The 13001-nt window shown below is 38.2% G+C and overlaps 3 protein-coding genes across 4 annotated transcripts; 2 read left to right on the top strand and 1 right to left on the bottom strand.

The window, feature by feature from the left end:
* Window positions 1-686: 686 nt before the first annotated feature.
* Window positions 687-2047, top strand: trh (thyrotropin-releasing hormone). Of its 2 annotated transcripts, none has more exons than XM_072449669.1 (3): window positions 687-835; window positions 1010-1210; window positions 1464-2047. In XM_072449669.1, the coding sequence occupies exons 2-3, from the start codon at window positions 1024-1026 to the stop codon at window positions 2042-2044; spliced, it is 768 nt and encodes a 255-aa protein (XP_072305770.1). In that variant the 5' UTR covers window positions 687-835; window positions 1010-1023; the 3' UTR covers window positions 2045-2047. The 2 variants fall into 2 exon arrangements, with proteins under 2 accessions (XP_072305770.1, XP_072305771.1); XM_072449670.1 differs by having other exon boundaries at window positions 727-835; window positions 1014-1210.
* Window positions 2048-5938: 3891 nt separating this feature from the next.
* Window positions 5939-11701, top strand: rbsn (rabenosyn, RAB effector). The gene is made up of 11 exons (XM_072449671.1): window positions 5939-6155; window positions 6571-6705; window positions 6773-6873; window positions 7092-7137; window positions 7215-7376; window positions 7675-7937; window positions 8136-8206; window positions 8361-8447; window positions 8528-8630; window positions 8702-8806; window positions 9359-11701. Exons 1-11 carry the CDS (start codon window positions 5993-5995, stop codon window positions 10451-10453), a joined length of 2331 nt encoding a protein of 776 aa, XP_072305772.1. The 5' UTR covers window positions 5939-5992; the 3' UTR covers window positions 10454-11701.
* Window positions 11637-12973, bottom strand: mrps25 (mitochondrial ribosomal protein S25). Its single transcript, XM_072449673.1, has 4 exons — window positions 12737-12973; window positions 12513-12619; window positions 12349-12436; window positions 11637-12211 (listed from the first exon to the last, which is right to left on the bottom strand). The coding sequence occupies exons 1-4, from the start codon at window positions 12868-12870 to the stop codon at window positions 12022-12024; spliced, it is 519 nt and encodes a 172-aa protein (XP_072305774.1). The 5' UTR covers window positions 12871-12973; the 3' UTR covers window positions 11637-12021.
* Window positions 12974-13001: the final 28 nt, after the last annotated feature.

Genomic DNA, 13001 nt, shown 5'->3' on the forward strand with positions numbered 1-13001 from the left:
ATTCGCTGAGGTTACATTTATAAAGGTCATATAATGTTAGAAAACCTTCCAAAGTTCCGAAGTTGGGTATTTAGTGGTTATACTGTAATGTTGATCATATGATTCTCAAAATATCTTATTGTGAGGCTGGGAACAGGGATGATTAAAATAAAATCATAATAAAAATCTAAAAGGTAGATCTTTAGGCTTTGTTCAATTTAAAAGAAGCGCAGTGAGCCAAAAAAGGTTTGGGACCATTAGTTTAAACTGCATATCCGGTGGATGTTGCTTATTGATGACAGAGAGATTCTTTTTTAGAACTCAGCATTTTTCAGCATATGATTCATTTTTTGACTTCACAAACGTCCATTTGACAGATGTAAAACTATGATAAATATTGACTACAGGTTCGATTCTATATTACCAATTAGCCTAATCATTTGAAAAAGCATGAAAACGTCTCCCTTTAAGAATGTCACTTAATAAATCTTGATTGAAATGGTTCAAAATAGGCCTATAAATCAAAAAACAGCCTGAAACGCAATTGTGGTTTTAGTGAATGGATTTAGTGGAGGCCAAATAACGTTGTTATTTTTACAAGATAAATGTACAATCTCCTATTGGCTGATTGTTTAGGAAGGCGCCAGTTGCGCACGACTTTGGTGACATCAATGAAGACGAAGAGAAATTGATAGAGCGCGTGTGTGACGCCATGAGAAGGTGGGTATAAATACTGAGAGGAAAGTTAGCCCCTCATACCTCCAGACCTGCCCTTTAAGGGTCATCAAGAGCTGCACTGAAACGCGAGAAAACTCACTGCTGCCGGTGCGCACTGAGGGAAGACATAAGGATAAGGGTGAGTCCATCCTGTCCCACTTTAATACATTCTCTTTTTGTGCTTTTACAATGCGTTTTAAGCTTGATTCTTATAGGCCAAATAGTATACTTTTGGTATTTCAAAATGTCTTAGTGAGTGAGTGAGTGAGTGAGTGAAATAGCCTACTTTAAATGACATTTTTTTTTTTTCCAGACAGGGGTCCAACCATGAAATCAACATATCTGCTCGTATTCGCGTCTTTGGCCGTTTGTAACCTGCCACATTGTAAAGGACAGAGCCTCACAGAGGATGACCCGGACCATCGGACCATAGACGACATTATCCTTCAGAAAGCAGAGAGCCTCTTGTTACGGTCCATCCTCAAGAAAATACAGGGAGATGACGAGAGATATGGTGAGTTACAGTTATGAATGGACCACGAAAAAGAAGGATTTTTCAAGCACATTCATTTTCTCTTCCAAAACCAACAGCATTTGTTTATTCATTGCATGTAAATCAGTATTAGCAGTCCATTTTCACATGTGGGTATTTATGTATCATTATTATAAGTACATTTTCATGATTCTGGATCTGGTCTAGTCCGTGCGTAATGGGACAAGTACTTTTACGCACAGATCACACCGTTTAACGCGCGCTTTCTCCGCAGGGGGAACCTCTCAGCCAGGCTGGGTGACAAAAAGACAACACCCGGGGAAAAGATACACAGAAGAAGACACGGACGGGGACGAGCCGTATTTGGACGTTAATAAGAGACAACACCCAGGCAAACGTGAAGAAGAAATGCACTCGTACGCGGAACCCCAGAAGAGGCAACATCCCGGGAAGCGCACCGCGGCGGGACTCGACTCTGACAACCCGCTGCTCGTCCTGAGCGAACTTTCCAAGAGGCAACACCCGGGGAAGCGCTACTTGATGCTGCACATGAAGCGCCAGCATCCCGGGAAGCGCCTCTTCCTAGACGCAGACTCCGACTTTGATTCAGAGGGAGAAGAACTGGCGGAGCTGGAAAAGCGCCAGCATCCAGGGAAACGCTTTTTGGATAACTCCAATCCGTTTTTAGGAAGCAACCCCCCGTGTGACTTTATGGACTCCAATGGCTGCAGCGGCCCCCCGAACCGACTGTTGCTCGACTTTTTAGACCACATCAACACGAGTCACGTCGAGGAGAAGCGGCAGCATCCCGGGAAGAGATTTGCGTCCGAAGAAGAGCTGGTAGATTCAGAGTAGATTTTAAGAATGAGTTGACCCGTCTGTAGTTGCACTGTAAACTATATCAATGTTTAAATGGCCATAAGGAGACGAAAAAATAAGTAATTCAGCATTGTTTTGTCAGGGGACATGCGCAATCACCATGACTTCAAATCAGAGTTTTGTGTTTGTTTGGGTAGTGAGCAATGTAATCCAAAACTATAATTGGACTGATGTTGTAAATATGTTCATAACCGCTTTTGTCTTTTTATTTTCAGCGCATAAAAGTGTCTTCTGTTAATTTAGACCATTTACAAAAGGGTGAGCAATGACTCTGTCCCCTCTGTGAGGAAATCTGTTTATTGGAAACAGTAATAATGAGTGATTAAACAGCCACTATACTGTGACAAATTCCTCCATAAAAAGGATTGTGTTGGATTATTTTTTTGTAAGTATGTAAAATATAATGACTACAACAGCAACAAAAATGTGTGTTTTATTATTAGTATTAATTGTGTAATTAATTATATTTTGTGATTTAGCATCTACACTTCACTGTATTAGAGAGAGCATTTTGCTATAACTCAAGCTAGAGTGAGTGTAAATATAACTACTTCCATTGTTAGTCAACAATGTGTTTTATTATTAGTATTAATTGTGTAATTAATTATATTTTGTGATTTAGCATCTACTTTTGCCTTAAAACAAAACAAAAACTGCTTCTGTGCAATAAAAATCATGAATACATTAAATCTAGCAATCTGCATTTTATTATGGTCAAAACATTGACCATTATTAATCATTGTAATGATATCTCTTAATATTAATCCAATATGAATGCTCATAATAAAAAAATAAACGTACATGCACAATTGGACACATTGTGATACAAGAAGATGAGCAATAAAATCAAAGCTACGCTATACTATGTGAAAGTAAATTGAATGTAATAGGGCCTATTGATGGCCAGTTAAGTGGAGCAGGGAGCATATAGATGCTGTAGCATGGATTTCCACCACGTTCGAAGAGAACCGACAAATGACATTGATCTGTAGCAAAAACACACTTACATTTTCACACATCCAGCAGAGCCACAATGTTACTAGAACCATCACTTGTAAATGTATTAAGCTATTGTGCCTGATGGATCCTCAGCGCTCACAAACCCTTTGGGACGTGGCTAGTATTCACATGTGTTTTTGGCCAGTAGTACAGGTTTAGGATGTATTTGAGACAGAAAAGTGAAGCAGGGTAAACTTTCCTTGCACATCAGCTATAGTATAGTGATGCACATGTCCGATTTTTGTCACAAAGTCCTGGGTTGTTTAAAAATAAAATTGCAGAATGAAGTCTCTGTGTGTCCCTGCGACGAGTTGGCTCGAAAGGGAACAAGCGGTAGAAAATGGATGGATGGAAGTAAGTACAGAGTAGTGGGCGTGACATGGGGAGCGGTAAACTCAGGGACTGTCGAAGAAGCAAAGGCGTCTTATCCACAGGAGAATGCAAATTACTTAAATATGCATGAATCACTTTAAATACAACTTAGGGTGGTTTAATGGCAGGGAAAACAATATTGTTAAAAGCTCCCTAAAGTCGTTATTGCATAATGGGTCTCCTTTAATATAGACCATCGTTAGAAAAAAAAGTTAAAAGGTAGATTATGTAACTTTTCTGATGAGAGTACCATCATCAGCTTGTCTCCAATGAGATTGTTTCGCATTGTCTGGAATATTCCACATTAAGATTTTATATTGTAAAAAAGTTACACAACACACCTTTAAAGATCCTCCTTTTCTATCACACAGCTGTACCAGCAAATGACTGAGCCAATGTGTTCAGGGAAGTGGCTCTTGTGTGTGCTCAAACCTTATCACTATCATCTGGACAGCAGATGCATATTTCATTCCCATCACCTTTGTGAGGGCTGCAAGACATGTGCCAACTGTGCATAAAAGTTAAAAATAACGCTAAGTTTACGGATATCTAATCGTTTTTTACAACACATTTAAGATTGTGTATGTACCGTTTAAGTATTTATACTACCATTCAAATATTTGGACACTCTTTTTCATTTTTTCTCAAGGCATCAAAACTATGAAGACATATGGATTGTACACAAAACAATGTGAAATAACTAATAAATGAATAATACGTTTCATCGTACATGTTTTGTTTCAGGGTTTTTTCTTCTTCAAGCCATCCTTTGCATTTATCACAGCTTTGAATACTCTTTGGCATTCCTCTTCTGAGTCCTGACAATTGAAAGACATCTTTGCGCTCATTTAATTATTATTATTATTATTATTTACAGTATAGCGTAAAACACATACTTTGAATGAGTGAATGCACCTTTTCAAATGGCTGACAACCACCATTAAAAGTAACACCACCACCACCACCACCACCACAACAACAACAACAACAACAACAATAACAACAACAACAACAACAACAACAACAACAGTAAGTGGCAGTAAATGCACCTTTTCAGTTAGCTGCCAACCGCCAATAAAAAAACTACAACAACGATAATGACAACAACAACGACGACAGCAACAACAACAACAACAAAAACAACAACAACATAACAAATGCATCCCACTTGTTTTTTTGTTTTGTTTTTTTTTTCCCACGTTTCACGGTTGTTGTAGAGTTTGCCTTTCGTTTGGTTTGGTCCTCCGCGCTCCCTGTAGCCCGTGTGCAGATCACATGACCACAGGCTGTTGCTGCTCCTGCTGCTGCTGCTCCCGCTGAGCCTTGTTGATCTGTCAAACACAAACCGAATCTTCCATAACCTGCCACTGCTGACACCTCTGTGAGTATTGACGATGTGTTTGGAGAGCATACGATGAGATGCGTATTCGTTCTTATCACTACAAATGTGCATATTTATACACATTAGCGACAGAGAGCGATACTAGTGCTAACTGGGTGTAGCCAGCATGTAATAAAGAGCTGTGTTACAACCATGCTACCAACTAATTATGTGTTTATGATCACAAAATTGCTTCTAAAGTTATTGTGTGGTGGGTTCAGTCGTAAAATATGGATAAATATAAATTAATATGCTAAACCTGATCTTTTCCGCAACTAGGAGAGAAAATGCTAGATTGTGATCAAGTAAAATTCAGGTCATAAATCGAGTTTGTGTTGATGCTGCTTGTTCTGACTGCACTGATGAATAGATATTATATGATCTATTGTAAGACTGCCCTAAAATGTCAAGACCTGCAAAAGTACAATGCAAATGGTTACTTATTTTTTTCTATCTACTTACAAGCAGTATCATTTTAGTCTAGTTGCAGCTACAGCATGTGTGTTTTAGTATTTTTCTTGTGGCCAGTGATGGAAGAAATAAGTTGTGTTACATAAATTAAAGTGCTGAAACAGGAACAAAAAATAACTTAAGTTAAGTCAAAATCAAATATACAGATCTAAATAAAAGTATTAAAGTAATGGTATAAAATTTAACTTTTTCAGTAATATGTTTAAGTGTATCATGCAGATTTTGTATTGCAATTGAAGAGGGAAATGTGTTATCTTGATCAAAAAAGTCAATCCATTTCTCAATGTTTATAGGTTTATATGTATATTTTAGTTTGCTCAAAGCCAGGACTCGAACCTAATACGTTAAGAAAGAGTTTCACCATGAATGCTACTAAATAACCCCCTTGACACACATGGAAACATTTTATACTTTTCAGCCCTTTTAAAACATGTAGTGGACTAGAAACTACAGATACCTGCTCTCAAATGTAGCAAAGTAAAAGTATCCAGTGTAAAAATGTCTAAACGGGCAGATACCCAAACATTATACTTCAGCACATTCACTTTCTTTTCCACCACTGTTAGTAGCAAACATTGAATTGGGGGTTATTTACATTTTAATTTTGTTTCAGCCTAGGTTTAGAGTCAGAGGCATGGAGCCAGTGCAGTGACATTTGGAGACTTGGATCCTCGACTCCTTCAGTCACAAACCCGGCAGCGATGGCTTCAGGTTACCCTCCACCGTTCGAAGGCACAGGAGAAGTTAAAGAGGGGTTCCTTTGTCCACTGTGTCACAAGGATTTGCAGTCATTCTACCAGCTTCAAGACCACTATGAAGAAGAGCACTCGGGAGATGATCGGCACGTTAGAGGGCAACTTAAAAGTAGGTCGTGTTCATGTCCTACACAGAAATACTAATAGTTTATTTTGTATTCAGTTTTTATATACCTAATTTCAAGTAGTCCTTCTGGTCCTTAAGTCCAGAAGATTCACTGAAAAATATTACCATTGAAAGTGTACTGGCCATGAGAAAATTATTGTACAATTATTTCATTTTTATAAGACTCTCGTTGATATGATCTGTTATATCTTGCTGCTTTTGTCAATATCCATATCAATTTCTTAGTAATGTGTCAAAAAAAAAAGAAGAAGCATATATTATTAACCTAAACCATCAAGCAAATGACTGCACACCAAGATTCACTCAAGAAGTCAATGGCAACAGGCAAAAATGGCTTTTTGGATTTGACCAATGGTTTGTTTTTGCATATTATATGGTTGTTTCTGTTGGTCCATAGGCTTGGTTCAGAAAGCCAAGAAGGCTAAAGACAAGCTGTTGAAGAGAGACGGAGAGGACAGGCCTGACAGTGGCAGTTATGAGTCCTTCTATTATGGAGGAGTGGATCCGTACATGTGGGAACCTCAGGAGCTTGGTATGGTTCATCACAAATGCAAAACATTTATAAAACAAGCGGATTATTTTCAATGCTTTTTTTACAGGAGCAACAAGAAGTCACCTGGAACTTTTTAAGAGACACCGGGCTGACAGAATAGACCACTATGTGATAGAAGTCAATAAGCTTGTAATTAGACTGGAAAAGGTTTGCTTATTTTACCTGATAAAACTATATTTAATACTGTAGCCATACATACATACACTACAAATTAGTTGCTACTACTAATATTGCCGTTGATATTTACACTACGTCTTCAACTCCTGAATTGAATTTACTGATCTCTTCTTGTACTGCAATTTTTCCATTCTATTCATTTATATTTTCTTTTTCTTGTCCTTCTTCTTCTTCTCAATGTGTGTCAGTTGACTTCATTCGACAGGACCAATTCAGACACCGCCAAAATAAGAGGTGTGTTTCATTATTTCTATTTCTATAATATTCTTGTTCACTGTATACGGGTAACTTTTAGCTATGTATCTTTCTAGCCATAGAGCGTTCAGTGGTGTCTTGGGTGAATGATGCTGATGTTCCTTTCTGTCCGGACTGTGGGAACAAGTTCAACATAAGAAATCGTCGCCATCACTGTCGCCTGTGTGGATCCATTATGTGTCGAAAATGCATGGACTTCATTCCCATCCCCTTGGCGCGTAAGTACTGTATAATTTTGCATTACCATTCCCTTTTTGTGGCTCGAACACCATGGATATTTGAGAGTATATGGGTTGTGTATATGTATAAAGTGTTTATGGGTTTGAAGCATTAAAGATTTGTGACAGTTAAGCAAATTAAAATCAAGATTAATTTTGGTTCTAAAGTAACTTATGTTATATTTAAAAAGAGGGGTGTTAGACCATATACGGGTTGTTTCGATGTAATGCTTGAGCTTTACATCTTATTTCTATATTATTTATTTCTCATCTTATATCTATTTTGTCCTGTACGCAGAAAAATTAATCAATTCAACTCGGGAAGCCCTCTGCATCCAAGGAATGCTGAGTCAGTCCCAGCCTCCCCCAGCAGAGGGCAGCGTTGGTGGGATGGGTTCTCGAAGGGGCAGCATCACCAGCCTGAGCAGTGTGACGTCCATGTTGGAGGAAAAGGACGATGAGAAGATCCGCTGTTGCCACCACTGTATGGACACACTGTTGAAACGGCAGCAGAAGCTCGACGAGAAAGACTTTGTACCTGACATTGTTAAACTATATGAGGTTGGTATGGAAACTAGCGTGAACGTAAATACACGAAACAAAGTGAAATACAAAGAGAAGATAAGAACAAGAGAAATAACTTCTATAGAGATGATCATTTTTGAAAAGTCTTAGGGAAATGTGAATGTGAACTTCATTATGCTCAAATCGTACTGAACCAAAACAGATTTGTTATAATGGACTAATTTTCTTTGATAGAGGCTAAGGATGTGCATGGAGAAGGTGGATGAAAAGGCTCCAGAATATATTCGAATGGCAGAGTCCCTCAAGTAAGAACCTACAACGTAATGATTACTTCAGTGTCTTTCAGTATTTTAGAATAAATGAATTAGTACATTTAGTTGTGTTTCATGTAAGTATGCACTGCCCCGACCAAATAAATGTACATTAAATAAATTAAATGACTATTTTGTCATTTTGCAGTGCTGGGGAAACTACGTATAACCTGGACACTGCAGGTGGTTTGAGACTAGAAGTTCAGAAATACTATGAACTTATTGATGCACTAAGGTAATCTTAATTTACTTTGTGCATATTGATACTCAGTTGTCACATTTCTGATTAAAAATGACATATAATAATGTTCCTAGTAAAAAGATTTTAACACTGGGATTAAAAAGTGAACCACCGCCACATCCAAAAAACCTGCAGCTCCAGAAGATGATCCGATATTCAGCCACACTATTTGTACAGGTAACAATTCAAGCCAGTAACAAATGCCATTCACAATATTTGTGACAAATAATGTAATTTCTGTGTTTTAGGAGAAACTACTGGGGCTTATGTCTTTACCCACCAAAGAAAAATATGAAGAATTGAAAGAAAAGAGAGCACAAGAACAAGATAAGAGGCTTCAACTGGAAAGAATGGTGAGACTTTGAACATTCTGTGATCAGATCAAGTTGACAGTGAATCGGGCCCAGACGCAACTCTCTTAGTACAATTACATGTCTTTAGAACCAGTATTAGCAGTATTAGTATTCGATCTGAACACAGAGGCCATCCTTCACTATCAAATGTTTCTTTCTTTTGCAACTTTTGTTCTTCTAATTTATCAACTTTGATTACAAAGTTTCGACTTGTTTGTGGTCATGTTAATCCTGATCAGTTCAGCAGATTCAACCTTAATGCAGCAGTCGGCAGGTTAATAATTGTTAAACTCCGCAAATTAAAAGGAATCAATCAATCAAATGTTATTTGTAGAACACAATTCGTACAAAAATACAATTTGCAAAGTGCAAAGTGCAGTGTTAAAAACACAAAAAAAAAAACACAATTCAGTGTAAGTCACAATAAATCAATAAAAACATGAAACCACATTAACAGACAAGAAGTCGTCACCATATATTGGCAATACGATATATTGACTACAGCCCTAATTTTGAACATGTTCATTTATGTGTTATGTCCGTTTTGCCCAGGCTGCACAAGAAGCTTTGAAGCGAAGACAGGACCGAGAGAAAGAAGAAAAAAGTCGCACTAACGGAGAGTTGCCACAAGTAAGAGGGGCACGCATGACCAAGGCTGCCGGTTGGTTACCCTCCTCTGACAAACGCAGCGAACTCGAGGACCCGCTGCTCCAACAGATCGAGAACATCCAATCGTTTTTACGGCAGGCCAGAGAGGCAAACAGAGCAGACGAGGTCGCCATGTTGGAGGAGAACCTACGACAACTTGAGGACGAATACGACCAACAGCAAACCAGTCTGGCTATTGCACTGTCCCAGAAGTTGGCAGAGGAGGAAACCTTGCAACAGGGGGAACTGCAACGATTGGAGGAGAGGGAAAGAGAGGAGAGAGAGGAGAGAGAGAGCCGGGGCGTTAATATTGGATTTTTGCAGACACCGTATACTTGGGAGAAATCTTTAGCTATCACCCCGGAAACTGGGTTCAAAAGAGATGAGGATACAGCAACAGTGGAGGAACAAGCCCCTAAAGCCGACAGAAGCCCCATCTCACTTCGGGTTTTGGCTGCTACCCCAGAAGAGTCACCCCCACGGTTGAGAAGTTTGGGTGGACATGTAACTCCCCCTAGTGGCGAAGCTCAGAGTAGCACCCTTAACCCTTTCGATGATGAGGAGGACTCCACACCCATCGAGGAGGACAACCCGTTTTTCGAAGACATTCAGAAGGAGCACAAAGAAGTTGCTACTGTGGCTAGTGCTAGTGCTAATGGTAAGAAAGAGTACAACCCATTCGATGAAGATGAAGGGGAAAATGAGGGTGAGGCAGCCTATAGTAATAACCCATTTGAGGAGGGTGAGACGAGTAACCCATTTTTGGAGGCCAGCGGGACTGAAGTTTCAACGAATCCTTTTGAGGGAGATGGAGATGATGATATTTTACCAGATGTGGATATGATTGAGGAGGAACTTCTACTGCAGCAAATTGACAACATCCGAGCCTATATTTTTGATGCAAAACACAGCAGGCGCTTTGATGAAGTTGAGCTTTTGTCTCAGAACTTGCGAGAGCTACAACAAACGCTACAGGAGCAGAAGAAAAAGAAGCACTGATAAAAGCCAACTTAACTAATTTGGAACCAACATGTTGAGACTAATGAGCCCACTGGTAACTAAGACTGCTACACAAAAACGCAAATGCCCAAAATTCTTCACTTTGACCTTTTTAATTGCTTGAAGTTGCTTCATATCACTTCTCATGATTTAAGAGGAAACACATGATAAAAAAGAGCACTTACGCAAGTACACATTTCCAGGTGTTTATTGCATAAAATAAGCAGTCTATATAAAGATAACAATTCAAAACAAAGGTGCATGTCATTAAGGGAAAGACGCACAATCACACAACATCTTGGCCGCAGGTTTTGCACATTATGTTATGTTAGAATTGAACAATAAATACTGTTTTCTGTCAAATTGATTGCTAAGTCATTATCTAGGATCATAAATAGGCTGCCAAATTGTCTATTTTACCAAAGCTAAGATTTTTAACACAACCTTGATGGAAAAAAAAGTGAAAGTGCAAACTATGACATGATTTGGACCTCAATTTTAAATGGAATGTTTAAATAACACTATTATGTACACCACACTGTCAATGGAGCTCAACGTTATTTACACCTAAATTGTGTAATGTATACTACTAACAATGTAACTTTATTCAGCTAACAAGCGCAATGTTTTATGCCTTTGTTAAAAAAAACTTTAAATTAAGTACCTTATAGGCCTCCAGGGCAAGGCCTCTCGCTGTGGTATAGCATGGCTTGGAGTTGGAGTGGATGATGCGTGCCTAATACATTTAGTTTCCCGTTTCTTCACATGAAATCGTGTCATAGACCAATAGATATTTTGCAAAATGTCTGATGTACTTGTTTAATGTTATTTGTTATATTAACACGCCACCAAAACCAGCAGCAGACTGTAACACTACTCGGATGGACAAAGGACGAACTAAGAACAGTTAAGAGACATGTAATAACAACTAGTTTAAACTGAAGGACACGGAACTACAACTCGCCTCTAGGTTACAATAAGAACATGCTACTCTACACAAATGCCAGCAAGTATTACATTATTTTCATGATGCTGCTAAAGAAATAAGTCACATACGTTTTTTAACACGCACTTGCTTATCACTGTTTAGTGATACATACAATGTTGCTTTTATCATCCGTTGTACTGGCAGACTTTAAAGTAACATTTACTTGAACAAATTAATAAAACACTGCACTTGTGATTTTTATAAAACAAATGTACATTTATTAAACCAATTTTCATCTCAATAAAAAATGTGTAAAGTAAGATGTGGGTATTATGTTTATGTATATGTTGAAGACAGACTTCCCTTCCTGATGATATCATTTACAATGTAAGGAAACAAAGTCTGAAAATATGCAATATGCGAACAAACAAAACTTCCAATATATATTGTTTACAGAGCATAGATTGACCACTGCATAAAATGACAAAACATAAGATGGTCACATTGGTTTGAGGACAGAAGATGAATCATTAAATAAAAAGGTTATTGTTTAAACATTTTTACTTTAATATATATCGTGAGTACTTTTCCACCTCTGCAAAAATCACTTCAGCATTTGCCTTGAATAAAGCGGTTTCTTTTACTCCTGCAGTGCAATCATCTTAGATCGATATTTGCCTGTCATTTCCTTTGGCAATGGTTTTGTTCCAGGACACGGCACTTGTCCTTCCACTTCACAGATACACTCTCGAAGACAGTACTTCTTTGGACCAAAATTGGCAGGATTTGAGGCCTGCATCTTCACCTCTGCCTCAGCTTGCAATGTATCTCTGTGAAAATAGTCAAATGTAAACAAGGTAAAAAAAAAAGAAGAGAAATCTCTGCTAAATATAATCATCAGGATAATTTGGACTCATTTGTTGACAGTTGGAAACAAAGCACTTATATTGATATTAAATCAACTTACTCTGATTTACTCAATATCTTCTTGACGTGCAGTGCAATTTGTTTGTGGTCTTTTCCTTCTACATCAACAAGTACCTGCTCACCATCATCTGCCAACAAAAGTAATAACGTCATATATAAAAACAAGTACATATACTACAAATGTATAAAAAGTACTGTACGTACCGAGGTAGAACTTGAGAAAGGGAGACGGTGTCATGTTTTTAAACATCATTATTTGTACTCTTGGGTTTTGATACTGAATTTGAGGAATATTGAAAAATACAAATTTTCTGCAACACACAATTGTTTTAGTATGTTAAAAGAATTACAGATAAAAGTTGAAATAAACAAAAAGTATAAGATCGATGCCGATATTTGAAGATCCATGCGATGCTACCGCCACTGACCTTGCCCCGTCGCTCAGCTCTCCGTTTGTGTTGTAGTTGACTGTCAGAATCTTTACCCTGTTTTTAAAAATAATGTCACCTTTTTGGAGGTATTGGAGCGTCCTCCTGATCGGAAACCTTCCTTTCATAGGCATTTTAAAGCCCTTTTTTATTTGCAAATAGCATTTGACGTCAGACTCCTGTTTGTCATGCGCCTGAGAGCTACTCACAATGTGTCGCACAATTATGACGTAACGGCCCGGTTTAACCATGGATCTTTTAGGTT

The sequence above is a fragment of the Eucyclogobius newberryi genome, unplaced genomic scaffold (genome assembly GCF_026437365.1).
Source record: "Eucyclogobius newberryi isolate DKJ021-1_F unplaced genomic scaffold, fEucNew1.0.hap1 SCAF_17, whole genome shotgun sequence".
Lineage (NCBI taxonomy): Eukaryota > Metazoa > Chordata > Actinopteri > Gobiiformes > Gobiidae > Eucyclogobius > Eucyclogobius newberryi.

What these genes read in the sequence shown, in the direction of transcription:
- trh (XM_072449669.1), top strand. Translation starts at nt 1,024, where the DNA reads ATGAAATCAACATATCTGCTCGTATTCGCGTCTTTGGCCGTTTGTAAC. An exon ending in GGGAGATGACGAGAGATATG is followed by an intron (nt 1,211 to 1,463) that starts GTGAGTTACAGT and finishes CTTTCTCCGCAG; the next exon opens with GGGGAACCTCTCAGCCAGGC.
- rbsn (XM_072449671.1), top strand. Translation starts at nt 5,993, where the DNA reads ATGGCTTCAGGTTACCCTCCACCGTTCGAAGGCACAGGAGAAGTTAAA. An exon ending in CGAATGGCAGAGTCCCTCAA is followed by an intron (nt 8,207 to 8,360) that starts GTAAGAACCTAC and finishes GTCATTTTGCAG; the next exon opens with TGCTGGGGAAACTACGTATA. An exon ending in CAGCCACACTATTTGTACAG is followed by an intron (nt 8,631 to 8,701) that starts GTAACAATTCAA and finishes TCTGTGTTTTAG; the next exon opens with GAGAAACTACTGGGGCTTAT.
- mrps25 (XM_072449673.1), bottom strand. Translation starts at nt 12,870, where the DNA reads ATGCCTATGAAAGGAAGGTTTCCGATCAGGAGGACGCTCCAATACCTC. An exon ending in GAGCTGAGCGACGGGGCAAG is followed by an intron (nt 12,620 to 12,736) that starts GTCAGTGGCGGT and finishes TGTGTGTTGCAG; the next exon opens with AAAATTTGTATTTTTCAATA. An exon ending in AAGATATTGAGTAAATCAGA is followed by an intron (nt 12,212 to 12,348) that starts GTAAGTTGATTT and finishes CTATTTTCACAG; the next exon opens with AGATACATTGCAAGCTGAGG.